Here is a 19,088-nt window from a genome sequence, read left to right as displayed (position 1 = left end):
ACCTGATTGGGGAAGCTCAGATCTTTGTGACCTCAGGGTCTGGTTTAGAAAACGGACTTGAACTGGGGAACCAGTTCCGACAGTCTTTGGTCCTTCACCTCCAACGTCCCCGTCACGTTCGGGTCCCCAGATGCACTTGGGTAGCATAAGGCGGGCAACGCTGTTGAAAAATATAAAAGTCAAGTAGTCACAGGCAGTCTATGTCCACAAACACAACCGGAAATCTGAACACATCCAATTACGAGGGCCTGATGACTTAACACTATACAGCATGTAGAGAGGCCGTCAGCTTGGATCATGCAAGATCTAGTGAAGACGTAATTTATTTAATTAAATTTAGCAGATTACCTTTTCCTTCATGGAGATACGCTTGACATGTTAGTTTCAGGTGTACGTAAGGATTCAACACTTGTATGTATTGTTCACGGATCATCGCAACATCTGTCACCATACACAGTTACAAACCGGAGCAGCAGTGTTTTGTTTTATTTTGTTTTTAAAGATTGTGTTAATTTATTCGAGAGGCAGCACGATAGGGAGGGACAGAGGGAGATGGAGGGCGAATCTCAGGTTGACTGGGCCCAGCATGTCTCACCGCCCAGGCATGTGGATCACATGACCTGGAGATCCTGACCTCTTGGAAAACCCGAGTCGGTGGCCCAACCCACTGCGCCCCCTAGTGGCCCCAGAGCAGTAGTGTTTTAAATGGCATAATAAGGTTTCTGAAAATCCAGTCCCATGGAGACCATACCTGACTTGTAACTGACTGCCAGTGCTTCTACATCTTTTTTTCAGAGTCTCTATTGATTCGTTTTTCTCCTGATTATGGATCATATTTTCTTGCTTTTTGGCATGTCCAGAAGTTTTTTTGATTGGATGCATGAACATTGTAATTTGTACATGGTTCAATGTCGTTTTTAAGAGGGAAAGAGAAAATATTTGGTTAGAAAAATAGCAGTTTCTGAATATATGTATATGGTTTTAGAGCTTATATTTGCTTTCAGATCTAGAACAGAGAAGGAGTTAGAACTAGAAGGTAAAAATACAAAAGAAGAAAAAAGAAAAAATCCATTATTTCTTGCTATTCCATGAAAAGGAAAATTCATAGAGTTCATGAGATTGTGTATATGCATGACTCTGAAGCTGAAATATTAACTTCTTAGCGCTACAGGGAGTGGCACACTTTGGGTTACAGGTTCTTCCACCTCGAGATATATTCACCCCACGCAACTGAAGCCACCTAATGATGTCCTTGACAGCATAAAGATTCCTTTCACCTTAGACCTCAGAGAGCTCCAGTAGGCTTATGATAAAGAGAAACTGTCATGGTGATAAAAATGGACCCTGAAGGTAGCATTCAAATCTTCTAAACACTAGCTGTAATAAAATAATTATTAATATTAAAAATAAAAACATGATAATAGGACATAGCATTAATTAACAATTGTAATGATTTCAAAGTTTGCCAAAGCAGTTTCTGGTACATGATTTCATATGGCCTTCACAGAGATCTTAAGACGGACACAGGACCCTTGCTCCTGCCTTTTGGACAGTGGAAGAGAGGTCAATATAGAATGAGATGCAGCTCACATGTTTAATGGCAGAGATAATGAGGGACAATGGGAGGGACAGTGTTCCTCAGGAGCATTCATTTCCAATCCTCCGGCACTGCTAAAGATGGCCTCTCTCTAACTTCACAGCAGGGTCCTTTTGAGAAAAGTGGAAATGCTTTAATGTGTTTACCATTAACACTGGTTATTTCTGGGGTGTGAGATGTGAATAGTGGAGAGAGATAGGCAATTTTTTACTTTATAAGACTTCATATCAGTTGAAATTTCTTAAATGAGGTTGTCATAAAGCATTTTTCATTAAAAAAAGGAGCAGTCTCTTCTGCTGCAGTCATAATAGAGAAAAGGGGTTGGATTTAGCCTACGAAGTTAGATGAAAAATCCAGAAAAAAAAAAAAAAGAGAAAAAGAAACAATGTGCTTTGGACATCAGATAATAGGCAGCAGAGCACCCGGGAGAAGGGATACTAAGGAAGGGGTCCTTTTCACTGCCCTGGCTTCCCATCCAGAGAGAGATTCCAAAATGCAGGGCTGGGAGGGGAACCCAAAGGGAGCCTGGCAATCTCTCTGAGCAGAGAAAATGGAATTGAGAAATCGGAGGGGAAGGCCTAGTGGCTAGAATCCACAGAGCAGAGTACCAGAGGGCAGAGAATTGCACAGAAAGAGTTCTGGAGATGAGCAGAGGCCCCCTCCCCCACCCCACGCCTTCACCGGAATACTGGTCAAGTACATGCATATGAGGAAACTATCCAAGGCCAGAGAAAGAACCACTGGAAAGAAGCAGACAAAACAATTTCCCAGCTGCCTGGGAATAGTCGATATTTTGGGCAACTGAAGAGGAAAAACCTGTAATTCCAGGGTGCGGGGGCCGGGTGGGATGGGCGGGAGGGGAGGGCAGGGGGAGGGACACTTGAGCTAGCAGGTAATGGACAGATATTCATGCTTTGACTGTGGTGATGGTCTCATAGGAGCATGCGTATGTGAAGCCCCATCAGACTGTATACTTGAAGTAGATATAGCTTATGGTCTTCAATCACACTTTAATAAAACTCTGAAAAACCAGGTTTCATTGCATAGTGTATTAGGAGGGAAGTTTGGGCTGATTATGATTTGTGATAGAACAAATAAATCTTTTATCTCCAATTCTAGTTTTTCTCCTTTTCTTTTTTTTAAGATTTAATTTATTTGACAGAGAGAGATCACAAGTAGGCAGAGAGGCAGGCAGAAAGGGGGGAAACAGGCTCCCCACTGAACAACAGAGAGCCCAATCCCAGGACCCTGAAATGTGAACAGAGCCGAAGGCGGAGGCTTTAACCCACTGAGCCACCCAGGCGCCCCTCTCCTTTCATTTTTATCCGAAGTAAAATATCTTTGTTTTGAAAACCTAATATTAACACCTTATCGATGAACGAAGCATTCGTTTGTGAGGATACGTATGTCAAACACTACAAAACTAGGGCTAAAGAAATGAAGGAGATTCCCCAGGATTAGAAGGCCTGTGACTCCCCCGGAAGCCTGAAATCTCCTACAACCTGCCAAACGGGCCGTCATGATTCCTCCTTGCCCGCACCACTTTCGGAGTCTACTGGGTGTACCTCCCTGGAACCCGCAGCCCCAGCTCCCAGGTGCCCCGCCCCTGTCCGCTCAGGGAACCCGTAAGGAGCCGCCCTGCCCCGCAGCCCCAGCTCCCAGGTGCCCCGCCCCTGTCCGCACAGGGAACCGTAAAGAGCCGCCCTGTCCCGCAGTCTCAGCTCCCAGGTGCCCCGCCCCTGTCTGCTCAGGGAACCCGTAAAGAGCCGCCCCGCCCCTTCTTCCCCACCCCGGGGGCCAAGCGGAGCCCCATCGGGTACTCTCTGCCAGGAGTATCCAGTGCAGTCTTGAGAAACATGGAGTCAGTGAGAACAGCATAGCTGGAAAGCCAGGTGAGCTCCAGGGCTCCATGGAAGGGGCGGATGGAGCAGAAAAACTGCTCGGCAGAGGACGACGCATAGAGCAGTCCGGAGGGCCAAGCCAAGAACGGTAAATACACAGGAACTCTGTTCCTGACACAGGAACAGTGAAGACAGAAGCTGCATGACAACTTTAAAGCCCCACATGGCTTCCCGGAAAGTCTTCTTCTTCTTCTTTTTTTTTTTTTTTTAAGATTTTATTTATTTATTTGACAGAGAGAGAAATTACAAGTATACTGAGAGGCAGGCAGAGAGAGAGAGAGAAGGGAGCAGGCTCCCTGCTGAGCAGAAAGCCCGATGCGGGACTCGATCCCAGGACCCTGAGATCATGACCTGAGCCGAAGGCAGCGGCTTAACCCACTGAGCCACCCAGGCGCCCCCCGCAAAGTCTTCTTGCTTGGCCTTTAACTTGGGGAGCTTTTCTCCCTTGCAGGCAAGTGATTTGGGTGTGGCCTGATTAAATCTCTGTGACGGCAAACAACAGAAACCCACTTCAGATCGGCTAGAGGTAAAAGGGCCATCGTGCATAAAACTGTGAGATGACTCAGAGGTAGGGCGCGTGGGCAGCTGGGCCTGAAGGAGGGCCTAGACCCAAAGCCGGAAAGCTCTGAGCAACCGGGCAGCTGGTCTCCCTTCTCGGACCAAGCGGTCTTGGATATCCACCTCTGCACCCACGATTCCTGCTTCTCTCAGTCTGGCCTTTTCTGCCCTCTTTGTGCAAAGCCTGGGTTTACCTCACCTCAATTCCAGGAATGCATGGAAACTGAGTCAGCGACACCGAAACAGAGTCCCAGGAGGGAGATTCTGTTGAGTCTGGTTTGGTCCTGTGTCTGCCCACCACGCCCCACCATGACTGGGGTGCAGAGAACATGAAGCAAAAATGGCTTCTGGCTCTGCCTTCCCTCCCCCACAGAGGAGGAAGTGAGAGAAAGGCAGTGGTAAGGACCTGAGGAAATTCCTGGAAAGCTGTCTTCTCACCAAGTCAATGCCCAGGGTTTGCTTCGATGCTTCTTTTGATTTTTATTTTAACTTAAGAGACACTTATAAGAAATGTTGGGTTAGGGACTGCCAAGAACTGTTCTGAATACTGTGCAAACACTGACTTCTTGACTTAACAACAACCTTATGCAGCATATGTCACGACTAGCCCTGAGTTATAGTGGGTGGGAATATTCTACTTCACACAGCAAAGCCAGTCCATTTTCGGGAAACTCTATTATAATCATTAGAAATGTTTTCCCTGGGGCCCCTGCGAGGCTCAGTGAGTTAAAGTCTTTGCCTTCAGCTCAGGTCATGATCCCAGGATCCTGGGAGGAGCCTCACATAGGCCTCTCTGCTCAGCAGGGAGCCCGCTTCCTCCTCTCTCTCTGCCTACTTGTGATCTCTTTCTGTCAAATAAATAAATTAAAAAAAAAAAAAAAGAAATGTTTTTCCTTATATGCAGTTCTAGTCGCTTTGGACTTGTCCTAGTTCATTTTCTGGGGTCTCTCAGAGGAATCTGTACCTTCTGCCAAGTGGCAGTCCTTCAGATATTTAAAAACTGGCACAACATCTCTCACGCAACTTAACCTGCTTAATATAGCACAGTCTCAAGTTCAGGAACAGCAACACCTAGGCCGATACTTACTGGTCCTGTGGCCTTGGGGCAAGCCGCTTACTCTCTTTAAACCCCAGGCTGTTTATCTATAACACAGAAACAATTACATAACCTTACCTCTCACACTTGTAGTGAGGTGGGTAGGTAGGGGGTTGGTGTCAAGGGATGATGGGTGGGGTGGGGGGGTGGGAGGTTCTGGGGGGCATGATAAGGAAGGGACAGGGACAATAGATGGGAATTGCCTGGCTCCCAAAGAGAAACCACCAGAAAAGCCCCTCTATTGCTCACTCCCTCACCCTCCCTTTTGCACAAGTTCATTTGCCTGTCAGCTCCACTATTTTCTCTGGTTTACCAAGACTTTCCCAGGCTGTTGTTTGCAATCATCTTTTGAGACCTTAGTGATGCCTGTGCCTTTAAGTTTTGTATGTCCCGCGTTTCCATTTGCTAAGCTTGCTGCAACAAAGTTCCACTCAAAGGGTTTTGCACTCAATTCCAGTGATGGAGGAAGAAAGTGCATCCTGGCACCAACAAGCAATTCTCCAGACAGTAGCCAGGTAGCTTACAATTTAATTCCATTCTGACACTGATAAGGCGGAAATGGTGTTAGATCCCACAGGTCAAGGGGTCAATCCTACAAGGCTCCCTGCCTCAACATCCTTCAGATGCCAGCAAGATTGTCAGATGCAAGTCCAGATTGTCACCCATGCTCCTGACTGACCAATAATCCCTTCAATGGCTTTCATTAATTTGTGAGAGCAGCTCACAGACCTTAGAAAAACATTTTACTCATTACCTCACTAGTTTATTATAAGTGGATAAAATTTTGAAACAGCCAGAGGGAAGAGATGCCCAGGGCAAAGTATGGGGAAGGGCACTGAGCTTCCATACCCTTTTCCAGAACACCAATCTCTCAATTGGTGGTGTTGGGACCACCAACTCAGAAGTTCTCTGTACCCCATCTTCTTGGGTTTCTATGGAGGCTTCGTTACACAGGTATGATTAATTAAACCATTGGCCATCTGTGATCAATTCAACCTCCAACTGGTATTCCTTTCCTGGATGTTAGGACTGACAGGATGAGGGACTGAAAGTTCCAATCCTCTGATTACATGGGTGGTTCCTTTGCTGCCCAGGCCCCATCCTTTTTTTTTTTTTTTTAACATTTTTAATTTAAATTCAATTAATTAACATATAGTGTATTATTAGTTTCAGAGGTAGAGGTCGGTGATTCATCTGTCTTTTTTTTTTTTTTTTAAGATTTCATTTATTTATTTGAGAGAGAGTGACAGAACCTGAGAAGGGATAGGGTCAGAGGGAGAAGCAGACTCCCCGCTGAGTGGATAGCCCAATGTGGGGCTGCATTTCAGGATCCTGAGATCATGACCTGAACTGAAAGCAGATGCTTAACTGACTGAGTCATTCAGGTGCCCCTCATGAGTCTTATATAATACCCAGTGCTCATTACATCACCCAATTCATCCATCCCTTCATCACCACCCCCCAGCAACTCTCAGTTTATTTCCTATGATTAAAAGCCTCTTATAGTTTGTCTCTCTCTCTGGTTTCATCTTGTTTTATTTTTTCCTCTCTTCCTTTATGATCCTCTGTTTTGTTTCTTAAATTCCACATATGAGTGAGATCATATGATGATTGTCTTTCTCTGATTGACTTATTTCACTCAGCAGAATACCCTCTAGTTCCATCCACATCATAGCAAATGTCACAATTTCATTTTTTGATGGCTGAGTGATATTCCATTGTGTGTACACACACACACACACACACACACACACACACACACACCATATCTTCTTTATCCATTTGTCTGTTGATGGACATCTGGGCTCTTTCCATAGTTTGCCTATTGTAGACATTGCTGCTATAAACATTGGGGTGCATGCCCTTCGAATCACTAAATTTGTATCTTTAGGGTAAATCCCCAGGAGTGCAATTGTTAGGTCATAGGGTAGCTCTATTTTCAAGTTTTTGAGGAACTTCCATACTGTTTTCCAGAGTCCAGCCCCCTTCCTTACAGCGTGGTCCTACAGTCTGCTAAGTCACGCCTATGTCCAGGGTGAACCACTAGCAGAAAGAGGCTTTACCTGGGAAGGAATATCAGGGAGAACTTTTCATCCTGAAATTCACAACTCCTTGAAACGGTTGATGAGTGTGAAGATACGTTGGGACAGTCATGTGGTATCAAAGTCTCTCTGAATCTCTTGACACTTTGGGGCCACAATGGGAATGAAAGAACAGAAGCAGCAGCTACTGTCAGACACTGGGGGGGCTCTGGAGTGCGGAGCCTTGCATCTTGGCACTGGAACCGTCTTCCAACTAAAGAAGAAAAAGAAATTCCCACCAGCTCTTTTCCTCATCATTTAGTTTTGGTTAATCTCCTCTCTCTTCTGTCTCATCAGCAAAAGTAATGTCAAGTTTTGCCAAAGACAGCAAAGTAGGAATGCATTACGTCAGCGGCACACAAAGCTCTCTTTTTACTCAGGTGCTGGTCTTCCCTCTGATGGCAAGACCTATAGAGTCTGAAACAAAGGGGACTGGTGAGCAGGGAGGCTCTGCCGAAAGGTGGAGGAAGCAGAGGAGGATACATTTTTCCTCCTTTTCTCTAACATTTGTTTTCTTGGGCCTGCCCTGCCTCCTACCTCCCCTCAGCTCAGCTTGGGCGACATTCCCCAGCTGTAGCCCTTTAACAGCAGGCTCACAAAGCCAGACAGCTTTGTGAAATTAGAAATAAGCTGGCTGAGTTAAAAAACCCAAGTGTGGGACGCCTGGGTGGCTCAGTTGGTTAAGCGGCTGCCTTCGGCTCAGGTCATGATCCCAGCGTCCTGGGATCGAGTCCCACATCGGGCTCCTTGCTCCTCAGGGAGCCTGCTTCTCCCTCTGACTCTGCCTTCCACTCTGTCTGCCTGTGCTCGCTCTCGCTCGCTCTCTCTCTGACAAATGGATAAATAAATAAAATCTTTAAAAAAAAAAAAAAAAAACCCAAGTGTCCATGGAGGCCCAGCTTCCTTTAAGCCCTGGATGTTGAGCCCTAATTTCTAAAATTGGTCACCTGCCTCCCTCCCTGTTCACCACTCCCCTTCATGGCTGGGCATGCCGCCTAAACTCCAGCCAGCTGGGCTGAGACAGGTAAGTCTTCCTTGGGCACACATTCCACCGGGGAACTTAAAGGCAGACCTGGGGCCCTGCAACTCTGTGCATGGCCTCCCTACCCTGGGAAGAGAGCAGCTGGGCCCACCATGCTCCAAGTCTTGGTACATACATGCCCTGGGTTCTGGCTGCTACTGTACCACTCACAACATGGGCCCTTCCTGGACAGTGACCCCTGTCTGACTCCAGCATGTCTGGATGCTGTTATGAGGTAGGCTTACCTTTCACTTCAGGGCCCATGCAAAACAGAGAAGATTTGGGGCTCCTGGTTGGCTCAGTAGGTTAAGCCTCTGCCTTTGACTCAAGCCTGCTCTCCCACCCCACTCTCTGCCTACTTGTGATCTCTGTCAAATAAATAAATAAAATCTTTTAAAAAATTCTTTAAAAAAAAAAAACAGAGAAGACTGAACATTAGTATTCTTTTGAACAGCTCAGAGATGTGAGTCATTTCCTACAGCAGTAACATTGCTCCTTGTTAATTCATAGATGGAGAGGGTGATTTTTGTCATCAAAATCTTATCTTGGAAGAGCCTGGGTGGCTCCATCAGTCAAGCGTCTGCCTTTGGCTTGGGTCATGATCCCAGGGTCCTGGGATTGAGCCCCATATTGGGCTGCATGCTCAGTGCGGAGTTTGTTTCTCCGTCTGCCCCTCCCTCTGCTCCTGTGCCCTCTCTCTTTCTCTCTATCACACACACATGTTCTCTCTCTCTCAAATAAATAAATAAATAAAAGGAATCTTAACTTTGGACTCCAAAGAGAGCCCCAGGAACTGTGACTTTAACCCCAGAGCTGCCAATTCTTTGAAATTGCTACACCTCAGTTTGTGAGGTCTGGGTGACCCTGGGAAGGACATTATGAGGATGATGACAGCGATGGGAAAAAGAAATGAATTTGGAAGGCTAGAGCAGTAATATAGATAGGGGTCTAGTCAGTGGGCTCTGACGCTGTCTGGCATGTAATAGTTCTCTCTGTCCATCTATGTCTCTGTTTTTCACTGTATATATATCTGATTCTATTCAGAAAAAATGTATAATGTATTTATAATTTCATTTACCATTGAGGATATTCCTGACAAGAAAACTACCTGCTTGTCAAGACATTAATGAAAACTGAAATACCTACTTAAAATGTTTAAAGACTTTTTTTGTTGAAATGTAATATTCTCATACAGGAAAGTATGTAAATCTTTTAATGGTGAACTTGATGTCTTATTAAAGGTGAATTGCATCTGCATAATCATCTGTCAGATCAAGTCATGGATCGTTTCCCAATCAGGGTCTGCTATTCTGACTTCTATTACCGAGGATCAGTTTTGTCGATTTTGAAATTTACATAAATAGAAACACAGAGTATATATTCTTCTGTGTCTGAATGATCTGTGGGAATCATTCATATTTTGTGCAGCAGTGTACTCCTTATTGATTTCTACATAGTGTTTCGTTTGTAAATATATCACATTAATATTTATCCTTGCAACTAAGCCAGGTGCTATAGGGCATATTAATATGTAAACAGATAAGTTAATTCCCACATGTCACTTTGCCATGTGGCCTTGTACCTTTATGTTATGACATCTAGTCAGTTGGCAGGACAGACCTGTGGTTTCCACACAGCAACAATTATCTGCACCAGGAAGTGTGTGTGAACACATAAACATTTCTCATTAAACCAAAATAAATATATCCCTAGCTCATTTTCCTCTTAGCTGAATTAAAAAAAAAAAAAATGCCAGCAGCCTCTCCAGGTCCACCTGACATGGGGGGACATCTGATGGAAAGAGCGTCAGAGTAAAATCAACAGGCCTAAATGATCCTGAGCAAATAGCTTACTTTTGCCAATTTTTCAAAATGATCAAGTCTGTACATGGCAGGCCCGTTCAAGGGCCATGGGAGGAGGAAGCAGAGTAAAGGAAGGGTTCTTTTTTTGGAGATCTTATTCGACAGAAAGAGTGAGAGAGGGAACACAAGCAGGGGTGTGAAATGGGAGAGGGAGAAGCAGGCTCTCCACTGAGCAGGGAGCCTGATGTGGGGCTCCGTCCCAAGGCCCTGGGATCATGACCGGAGCCGAAGGCAGACTCTTAATGAGTGAGCCACCTGGGCGCCCCTAAAGGAAGGATTCTGAAGCTGAAGACTCATTAGCGTCTCAGTATGCCCAACCGTGGTAGAAGACCGTGTATAGGATTGGCAGTCAGATCATCATTAATGTCAGTTTTTGCCAGCAAGTGTTGGTCTAACGCTTTAACTATGTCATGGTCCAGAGAAGAAACCTCTGATTATGGAACAACTATTATGACATAACAAAGATTGTTGAGTACATCATGCTATCCTCAGAGAGCAAACAATTTTTTCATCAAAAACCTGGGGGAATCCTAGGATAGAGTGCAACAAGACAATACCCAACCCAGGATGTGGATCTGAGACCCCGCCCCCCTTTAGGAGTAGACACTGGTTTGCTCCTCCCCTCACTGCACTACCTTGCTGCCTGGACCAGCCTCCACCCTCTCCACATCAGAGTAACCCCAGTTCTAGCGTGGGGTGTGGGGCTCAACACTAAGAAAGGGCATCATTTCTGTGTAGAGATAGATCAGTGGACAAGGGCTTGGGTGAGACACATGGCGCGCCTCTCCCAAGTCTTTACTAGACTTTGTCCTCTCCCACAGCCAAAGGCAGCCTGCTGCACATTTACTTTATTTCATAGAGATGCCAAAGAAGATCCAGACTGAGATGATGAAGATTACTAAAACAAACTTGGAGTTTCCCGGATGGACGAAGACTTGGGTTCTAAAACATTTATTGACGGTGCTAAAACAAACAAAAAGTGAAAGTCCTGTTCAACATAAAAAAATACCTTCCTGATGATTGCCAGAGGGGATCCTTGCCAGGTAAAGGGGGTTAAGAATCCACTTATCCTGATGAGCACTGAGAAATGTATAAAATTGTTGAATCATTATATTATACATGTGAAATTAATATATTCTGTATGTTAATTATATTTCAATAAAAAATAAGAAAATAACTTCCTGAGCTCCTCCTTGACCCAGGAAGTCCATGTCACCCCCAAATGTATTGATTCATGATGTGGCAGCCACTCTATCAGATCCTGGGGTCTAAGGAGGAATGGAGGCTGTGCCCTGTCCTCATGGAGCTTATATTTCTACTGAGGGAGACAGCTGATGTCCATCTGATTATCATAGAGTGTGACATGTTCACTGTGGGCAGAGCTTTTTGAGGGTGGTGCTTCATTCTGAACTGGGGGTGCTTCATTCTATCTGGGGGAGGTGGAAAGGGCTTCCTCAGACGTGACTTTAGTGCTGGTTAAAGGATAAGTAAAACAAGGAAGAAGAGAAGGTTGGAAGCACAAGGTAGGTTGTAGACTCGGAGATCACCTAGCAGTTCAGGGTGGCTGGATCGTTGGTTATCCAGGAACGGGGCCCCTGCGTGGAGGCAGGGGGATGGAAAGGAACACAATGGGAGGTCCTATGGCGGTTACTGCCTCTCCAGTCCACCAAGAACTCAGCTAGTTGACTAATCCGTCAAATCAATTGTATACCCATACTCCTATCCTCACAAGAAGGAAGGCATTTGTCCTTTAAAGAGAGCAACCTCCTCACCCTGCTCATTTACCTGGGGGTTCCAGCACTTTCTCCCAATGTTCTAAGAATTCCCCGAGCCAGGGTGCCTGGGTGGCTCAGTGGGTTAAGCCTCTGCCCTCCGCTCAGGTCATGCTCTCAGGGTCCTGGGATCGAGTCCTACGTTGGGCTCTCTGCTCAGCAGGGAGCCTGCTTCCTCCTCTCTCTCTGCCTGCCTCTCTGCCTACTTGTGATCTCCCTCTGTTTGTCAAATAAATAAATAAAATCTTAAAAAATAAATAAATAAATAAAATCTTAAAAAAAAAAAAAAAGAATTCCCTGAGCCAGTGATTACAGTATCCCATGGAGATTCTCCTGAAATAGTTAGCCAGTCCCTCGTCCTCCCACTCCTCCTTGATGCCTCTGGCTTCAGGGTTCATGACTGTCCAGGTCATGTTCGTCATGCCAAAGAGGAGGGTTGCCTGTCCATTGATGTTGAAGCGCCAGAACACAGTGGGGCACCATTGTGCTTCATGCTGACAACACAGCTGGTTGTCCAGGGTGGGAGGAGCTGCAATCCACACACAAAGTCATCAGCTTGGACTCTTAGCTCCATGATCTCTCGTGAGGTCCAGCATGTCTCTGAGGTGGGGCCAATGTTGAGTTCTTATACAGAAGCCCCTTCCCTGCACATGCTCTTTCCCTCTCTTGCTGACTGCCTCCCTTTCCTCAGCCCCCTCCCCTACTTATCCCTGGTCATGTTGTTCTCCAGTTTTATGTCAGGCAGGATCATCCTGAGCTCTTGCCCCACCTCTCCCAGTGGCTGGGTCAGTTGTGTCCATGCTTTGGTGGCATTTACCTTCTGCCCCAGGAGACCCAAAGGTCTGATCTTGCTGCTGTCACTGTCATACTGAAGGAATGGCTTTTTAGTCACTGAACCCTGCACTTCATACCAGAGGTGTCTAGGTCTGGATTGAGATTTGACAGTGAGGTCAAGGCAGAGAGAGTGAGGATCTGTGAAAGAAAAAGGCAGCTGGGGCCACAAGATTCCCTCTGAAAGGCTTACTGCAGAGGGAGGGGAGGGGGCTCTCCATCCCAGCCCCCTCCACTTCTGCATCCTTAGTCCCCACATTTCACTGTCTGAGCTTTAGGAAAGTACCATGATGTTACCTGCCGTAGACCCTCAGGGACACATACTTTTACCAGGAGGATACACCTGACAAATACTTTTAGTGACATCTGTCAAGTTCTTAGGTAGAAAAATTACAATACTGTCTGTCCTCCTGGGACTTAAAATCTAGTTGACCAGACAGGACTTTAAACAGAAAGTTAAAAAAAAAAAAAAAGGACACTGTAGGACACATGCCAAACTCATGATGGTTCCTGGGGGTAACCAGGTGAGGCTTCCTGGAATAGAAGGTGGGAACTGGCAGGAGAGGGAGAGCTGCCCCAGGGGAGCACCGTACAAGGGGAGTGCCTTAGCCTGGGGTTCCGGTCCTTCAGAGCACATGGACAGGTTGGCACTTGTCTGAAATGTGGGGAAGCTCTTTTCTCCTGTCTTCCCTCTCCCCAGCCAGGTCCCCAGATCCCAGGACACTCATGGCCCACTGTCTTCTGGGCTTGTACCAGCAGCGGCAATAACAAAAGAAAACTTGCAGTGTAAGATAATGGCAACATTCCTGAGAAGGGGCACCTTTGGATAGGACGCTGCAGGAAGTGGGTGTGGGGCACTTCCCAATGTTGTCGTACCAAGATGGCTGATGGTCCTGCAGAAATCTGACAAAAGCAAGGAGTGCTGGGGGAGAGTTTTGTACGTGTTGCAAATAAGATGACTCATTTAAGAAAAAAGAAAAGACATTACAAAGTTCACTTGAAAAAATTCCTCTCCGCTCTCCTCAAAACCACTTCCGGTGTAAGTGGGACATGTGGCAGTGAGGTGAGTTCCTTTCCCCTCCCTACACTCTCCCATGCTGCCACCAACTTCTTGTCTTCCCCAACCGCCTCTTCTTCCCTCCCTGATCTTTCCATTTCCTCTTCTATCTTCGCACATTTTCTCTCTCTCCCCTTTCCCACCCCCTTCCTTGTCTACTGGATCTCTTCCCTCATAACTGATTGAGATTCACACTTACCAAGTACACACAGGTTAATCAAAGTAGCTGGAGACACATGGCACCTGGTCTATCATCAAAGACAGGTTGACAATCTTGAGTCCAACAATCCTGTTGGAGCCAGGACTTGTGGACCCAAGAAAAGCCAAGTAGTTTATTATTAGAGAAAGTCTTGGGGTTCTGGTTTTTGAGTTGTGCAGATCAGTCCAAGAACAAAGCTTTGGTGTCACTATGACGTTTCTCATGTCATTTTTCTCTTGAAAGTGCCTCTGAAGACTTAAAGCTTTTCAGCCTGTTCCCCCTCACTTTTACAGCTGTCCCCTCCCATTCATCCAACCATCTTAGCCAGCTCAGGCTGCTATAACAGAATTGCCCATGTCAGGCAGCTTAGAAAGCAAGTGTCTATTTCTTACAGTTCCTGAGGCTGGGGAGTTCAAGATCAAAATACCAACAGATCCTCTGTCCAGTGAGGACGACTTCCTAGCTTGCAGAGGGCAGTTTTCTCCTTGTGTCTTCAACCTGGCAGATTGCAGCAAGAGGCAGTAAGCACTTCCTTGTCTTTTTATAGCCAGCAGTGAGAGGCAGCCTCCTATCCTAATTACTTCTGAATGACTCACCTAATACCTTTATGTTGAGGATTTCAACAAGAATTTTGGAGGATAACAATGCAAAATACCATCTGTCCCTCCCATATTTAGGTTTTTCACTGTGTGCCTGGCATTCTGCTGGTTATTTAAAATGCAAGTCATACCCATTTGGTGATACCTTGTGAGTCTGACGCTAGGGCTTTCCTGACGCCCAGTAAGTGGGCTGCACCACTGACCTTCCTTTAACTAGATCAAATATGTTAGAGTCAGCCATCAGTTTTCAACCATCTATGTGGAGGCCACCAATCAGGAAGTCAGGGGGAGCTCTCAGGAGCTATCAGGAATGTTGGGAGCCTCCCTGGTTGCACTCCACAAGGAGCTGGATCAAACCAGCCAGACCCAAGATGGGGAGTGCCAGGACAAGAAACCCCTGACCAAACAAGAAGAAAAAGCAGGAAACCCTGCATCACCACACCAAGTAATAAATATTTCACCCCTAGTTAACAACTGTCAGTAATGATAGAAAACCAACCCCTGTGCATTCTCTCTCTCACTCTCTCGCCCGCTCTCACATTTTGAGAGAATCTCTTTAATAAACTTTCCTGCTTGTGTCATTTGTCCTCTATGTTGAATGTCTGTCCTTGAATTATTCTCAGGATAAGACCAAGAGCCTTCAGTGACTCCTTGGGATGGGTTGGGTCAAGGACCCCAGGCCCAGGGTCTCCCCAAATTACCTAGCAACAAACAAACGTCAAAGAAAGTAACTATAGACTATGTGCAGGGCTTTCTCTCTGGGAAAAGGGGATTATTTGTCCAGACAACTCAGGTTCAGTGTGTCTGAAGGAGTCTGGAACTACATCTAACGCTCCTGACTAGTAAAATTGGATAACCTCTCCCTGAGAGCACGTTTCCACCCTAGCTTGGCAGAAGGACCACAAATTCCTGTTGAAGCATGTTCCATAAATGGTATGCTACTTGTGGGCAGGAAGGGTGACTCATGCAGCTGCTAGAACACACAGTGGGCTGCGCCCATGTGTGACTTTGTCCATTCTAGCTTTTAAAGGGGCCAGCATTTTCCACAGTCACTGAGTGAGTCTGAAGTCCCAAACCTAAGCCCAAGCTCTAGGCAGTACCTTGAATCCATATGAAGACATAAACAGCAATGGTAGAAGTAGCTACATAGTAAACATGACAGACACTACACATTTACTCTTGTTTGTAATTAATTTTTGTTTTTTCAAAGATTTTATTTATCATAGAGAGCATAAGAAAGGGGAGCAGCAGGCAGAGGGAGAAGCAGACTCCTCACTGAGCAGAGAGCCCCATGGGGGGCTCAATTCCAGCACCCTGAGATCATGTTCTGAGCTGAAAGCAGACACTTAGCCAACTGAGCCACCAGGCAAAACTGTAACTGTTTATTTCCTGTTGATTTTTAGAAAAATTGAGACATAATTGACATACAACATTGTATCAATTTCAAGTTTACAACATAATGATTTGATGTCTGTATATTTGCCATTTGATTTAAAAGACAATTGCATAAGCACCAGTGATAAACCTGTTTGGTTTAAGAGGTATGTGGGTTTAAAATGTATAAAGAGGTCATCTGTGTAACAATGATGGCACAAAGAGGGAGAGGGAATGAAAGGATAATGGAGCAAGGTTGGTGTTACTCTGAACTAGACTGGTTTAGGTGGCCATGCTAACTGTAATCCCCAGGGCAAGTACTTAAGAAAAAAAAATGTAGAAGAGGAAATGAAACAGCATAGGAATGAAAATAGTTAAGAGGCAAGCGGTTTATTGGATGTAGGCCCTGTGGAATATGAAAGATGAGGGAATCGGAACCATCCAAGGAAAAGCTGTTGATCGCTATGCAGGTTTGGATATCACCTTCAGAAGAGAAACTCTAAAAGAGAAGCGTAGCAGAAGGAGCAAACCCCCACCTATGGTTGTCCAGCAACATTCCCTACCTGCTTCTCATCCATATTGGTTTCCACACTTCACCCTTGAACCGCCACAGTCCCAGACGCATGGGTTTACCCCACATGCGTGGACCCCTCGACTCACACCATCGCCCACACTGACTCCATCGCCATCATCCACTGCTACACAGGAGGATTCTGGTTTCTCCACATCCTCTCTAGCACTTGTCAGTGTCCTGTCTTCTCGATGCCAGCCATGCTAGGAGATGTGAAGTGGTATCTCTTTGTGGTTTAGATTTGCATTTCCTTGGTGGCTAACCATATTAAGGAATTTTCATGTGTTTATTGTCCATTTATACACTTCTTTGGAGAAATGCATACTCCAATCCTTGCCCCATTTTTAAACTGGGCTATGACCTCCATATTTTCCTATGTAAGAGTTCTTTTTACATTCTGGATACCAGTCTTACCAGATAGACGATTTGCAATTATTTTCTCTCCTTCTGCAGGTTGTCTTTTTTACTTTCTTGATGGTCTCTTTGAAGCACAAGTGTTTTAAATTATGAGGAAGTCAATTTAATCTTTTGCTGTTGTTGTTACTTGTGCTATTGGTGTATTTAAGAAGGTGTTTCCAAACAAGCTCTCACAGATTTGTTCCTATGTTTTCTTCTACTGCTTTCATAGCTTTATCCCTTACATATATATATCCAATTTGGGTTATTTTTTGTGTATGGTGTGAAGGGTGGTAGAATATGGCACCCTCAGATTTATTGCTTTGACATATTGTTTATTTTGAGAAACAGCTAATGCAGGGAGAGGCTGTGTCTGCACACCCCTCCCACCCCCGTTTATCTAAAGACAGATACTTCAAAAGGAACTCACTTGTCAACAATCTCCTGGCAATTAGGAGTTACTCATCACAAGAGTGGAGACTGGAAGTCCACAACACACCTAGATAGATAGCTCTGTCACAGACTCTTATCTCTTATCTATTCTTCTGAGGGTTCATTCATCTTTTCTAAAAAATCAGCTACTCTCTCCTAAAAGTCCCACATCCCTGCTCCCCTTTCCCCTATTAAATATGCCACTTAATCCTGGCTTTTAAGCCCCCTCGAGGAGTTACTAATTTTTCCCCGAGTATCTCCCCTGTGTACATGAGGTATATATTTTAATAAAAAATATATTTTATACAAATTTTGTAATATATATATATATATATATATATATATATATATATATATAGGCAGAGGGAGAGAATCTTAAGCAGGCTTCCCACATCCCTGAGATCATGACCTGAGCCAAGATCAAGAGTTGGAAGCTCAACTGACTGATTCACCAAGGTGTCTCACCTTGATTCTTAATCAAGGATGTAATCTCCATAGTGTCTCCTGAATCTGGCAAAAAAAGGAAAAAGTTGTAATCTCCAACAAGCAGGGGGCCACCTTCTCTCCACCACCCTCCTATCTTCCCAGTATCTGGTGTTCTTCTAACAACTGTTTCATAATTATGTTTGGCAAGAGACGATTGCTGAGATTACTCAATTCACAGACCTAAGGCAGAGGATGGAGGTGTGGATGGGAGTGTTGAAAAAGCAAACAGAAAATGAAAATTCTTATCTAGACTTGAGTCCTAAAAAGATGTTGCTCCCAGATCCTGGTGTTTTCAGTTTAATGAAAACACTTGGTTCTTTCCAAATTTACTGATCCTCTGTCATGAATAGTCACTAACCATTTTCTGGGACACACAAGATGGGCCCATTAGCAAGGAGCTCATGAATCAACAGAGACAGACACATAGCCCAATTAGGACACAATGGGACACTTTCTGGGCTCAGGGTTTTCAAAGCTCAGAAAGGGGGTGATGCATTCTGTCTAGAAGAGGTGGAAAGTCTTCATAGGAGATGATTTTTTGAGTGAGTCTTCAAGGATTATTAGGACTTGACCAGGTAGTGCGTATGGAGAAAGAGAATTCTAGGCAGGGATGAGCATGAACAAAAGGCCAGAGGCATAACTGTGCACTTAGATTTCAGGAATTCCAGGTGACCTATCCACCAGTTATTGGGGTAGGGGATCTGCCTGGGGTGGGGGTACTGGATGGTGAGGCCTTGGGGAAATGACTAGGCCAGGAGGACAGACCATGAACCGGCCCTGAGTTCCCTGGAACCTTCTACAACGTGAAGGCACAGTGAGAAGACAGCTCTCTACCAACCAAGTAGCAAACCCTCACCAGACACCTGCCAGAGACCATCTTGGGACTTCCCAGAGGCCACAACTGTGGGAAAAAATTTTCTGTTGTTTATAAGCCACCCAGTCTGTGGCAGTTCGTCACAGCAGTCTCAGGGCACTAAGACAGGGAAGAAAGGAGTTAGAATCCTAGTGTCTGACACCAGGTACCATGCTTCTGGAAGGCAGGACTGGTGCGGAGGAGAAAGGCATCCTTTCCCCAGATGCTCACACAGAGTACATACCGATGCCCGCACAGTACATCTAACGACGTTTAGGGAAGGCATCAACTATGTCGGGAGAATAGTGTCAACGCAGGGAAGGTCCCCGCAGTATCTGCTCCTAATAACCTAGCCGAAAAAATTCAGCACGAAGCAGAGAGTACACAAATACTATTCCATAA

General features: G+C 45.4%; 1 protein-coding gene across 1 annotated transcript; it reads right to left on the bottom strand.

The window, feature by feature from the left end:
* Positions 1 to 44: 44 nt before the first annotated feature.
* LOC309864115 (retinoic acid early transcript 1E-like) lies at positions 45 to 18,949 on the bottom strand (the record flags this gene model as incomplete). Its single annotated transcript, XM_082729447.1, has 5 exons — positions 45 to 160; positions 12,184 to 12,269; positions 12,593 to 12,860; positions 17,813 to 17,857; positions 18,931 to 18,949. 5 exons carry the CDS (start codon positions 18,947 to 18,949, stop codon positions 45 to 47), a joined length of 534 nt encoding a protein of 177 aa, XP_082585573.1.
* Between the last annotated feature and the right edge of the window lie 139 nt (positions 18,950 to 19,088).

This window comes from Mustela nivalis (genome assembly GCF_964662115.1).
Source record: "Mustela nivalis genome assembly, chromosome: 5".
NCBI classification, from domain to species: Eukaryota; Metazoa; Chordata; class Mammalia; order Carnivora; family Mustelidae; genus Mustela; species Mustela nivalis.
This window is presented reverse-complemented; position numbering and strand designations above follow the sequence as displayed.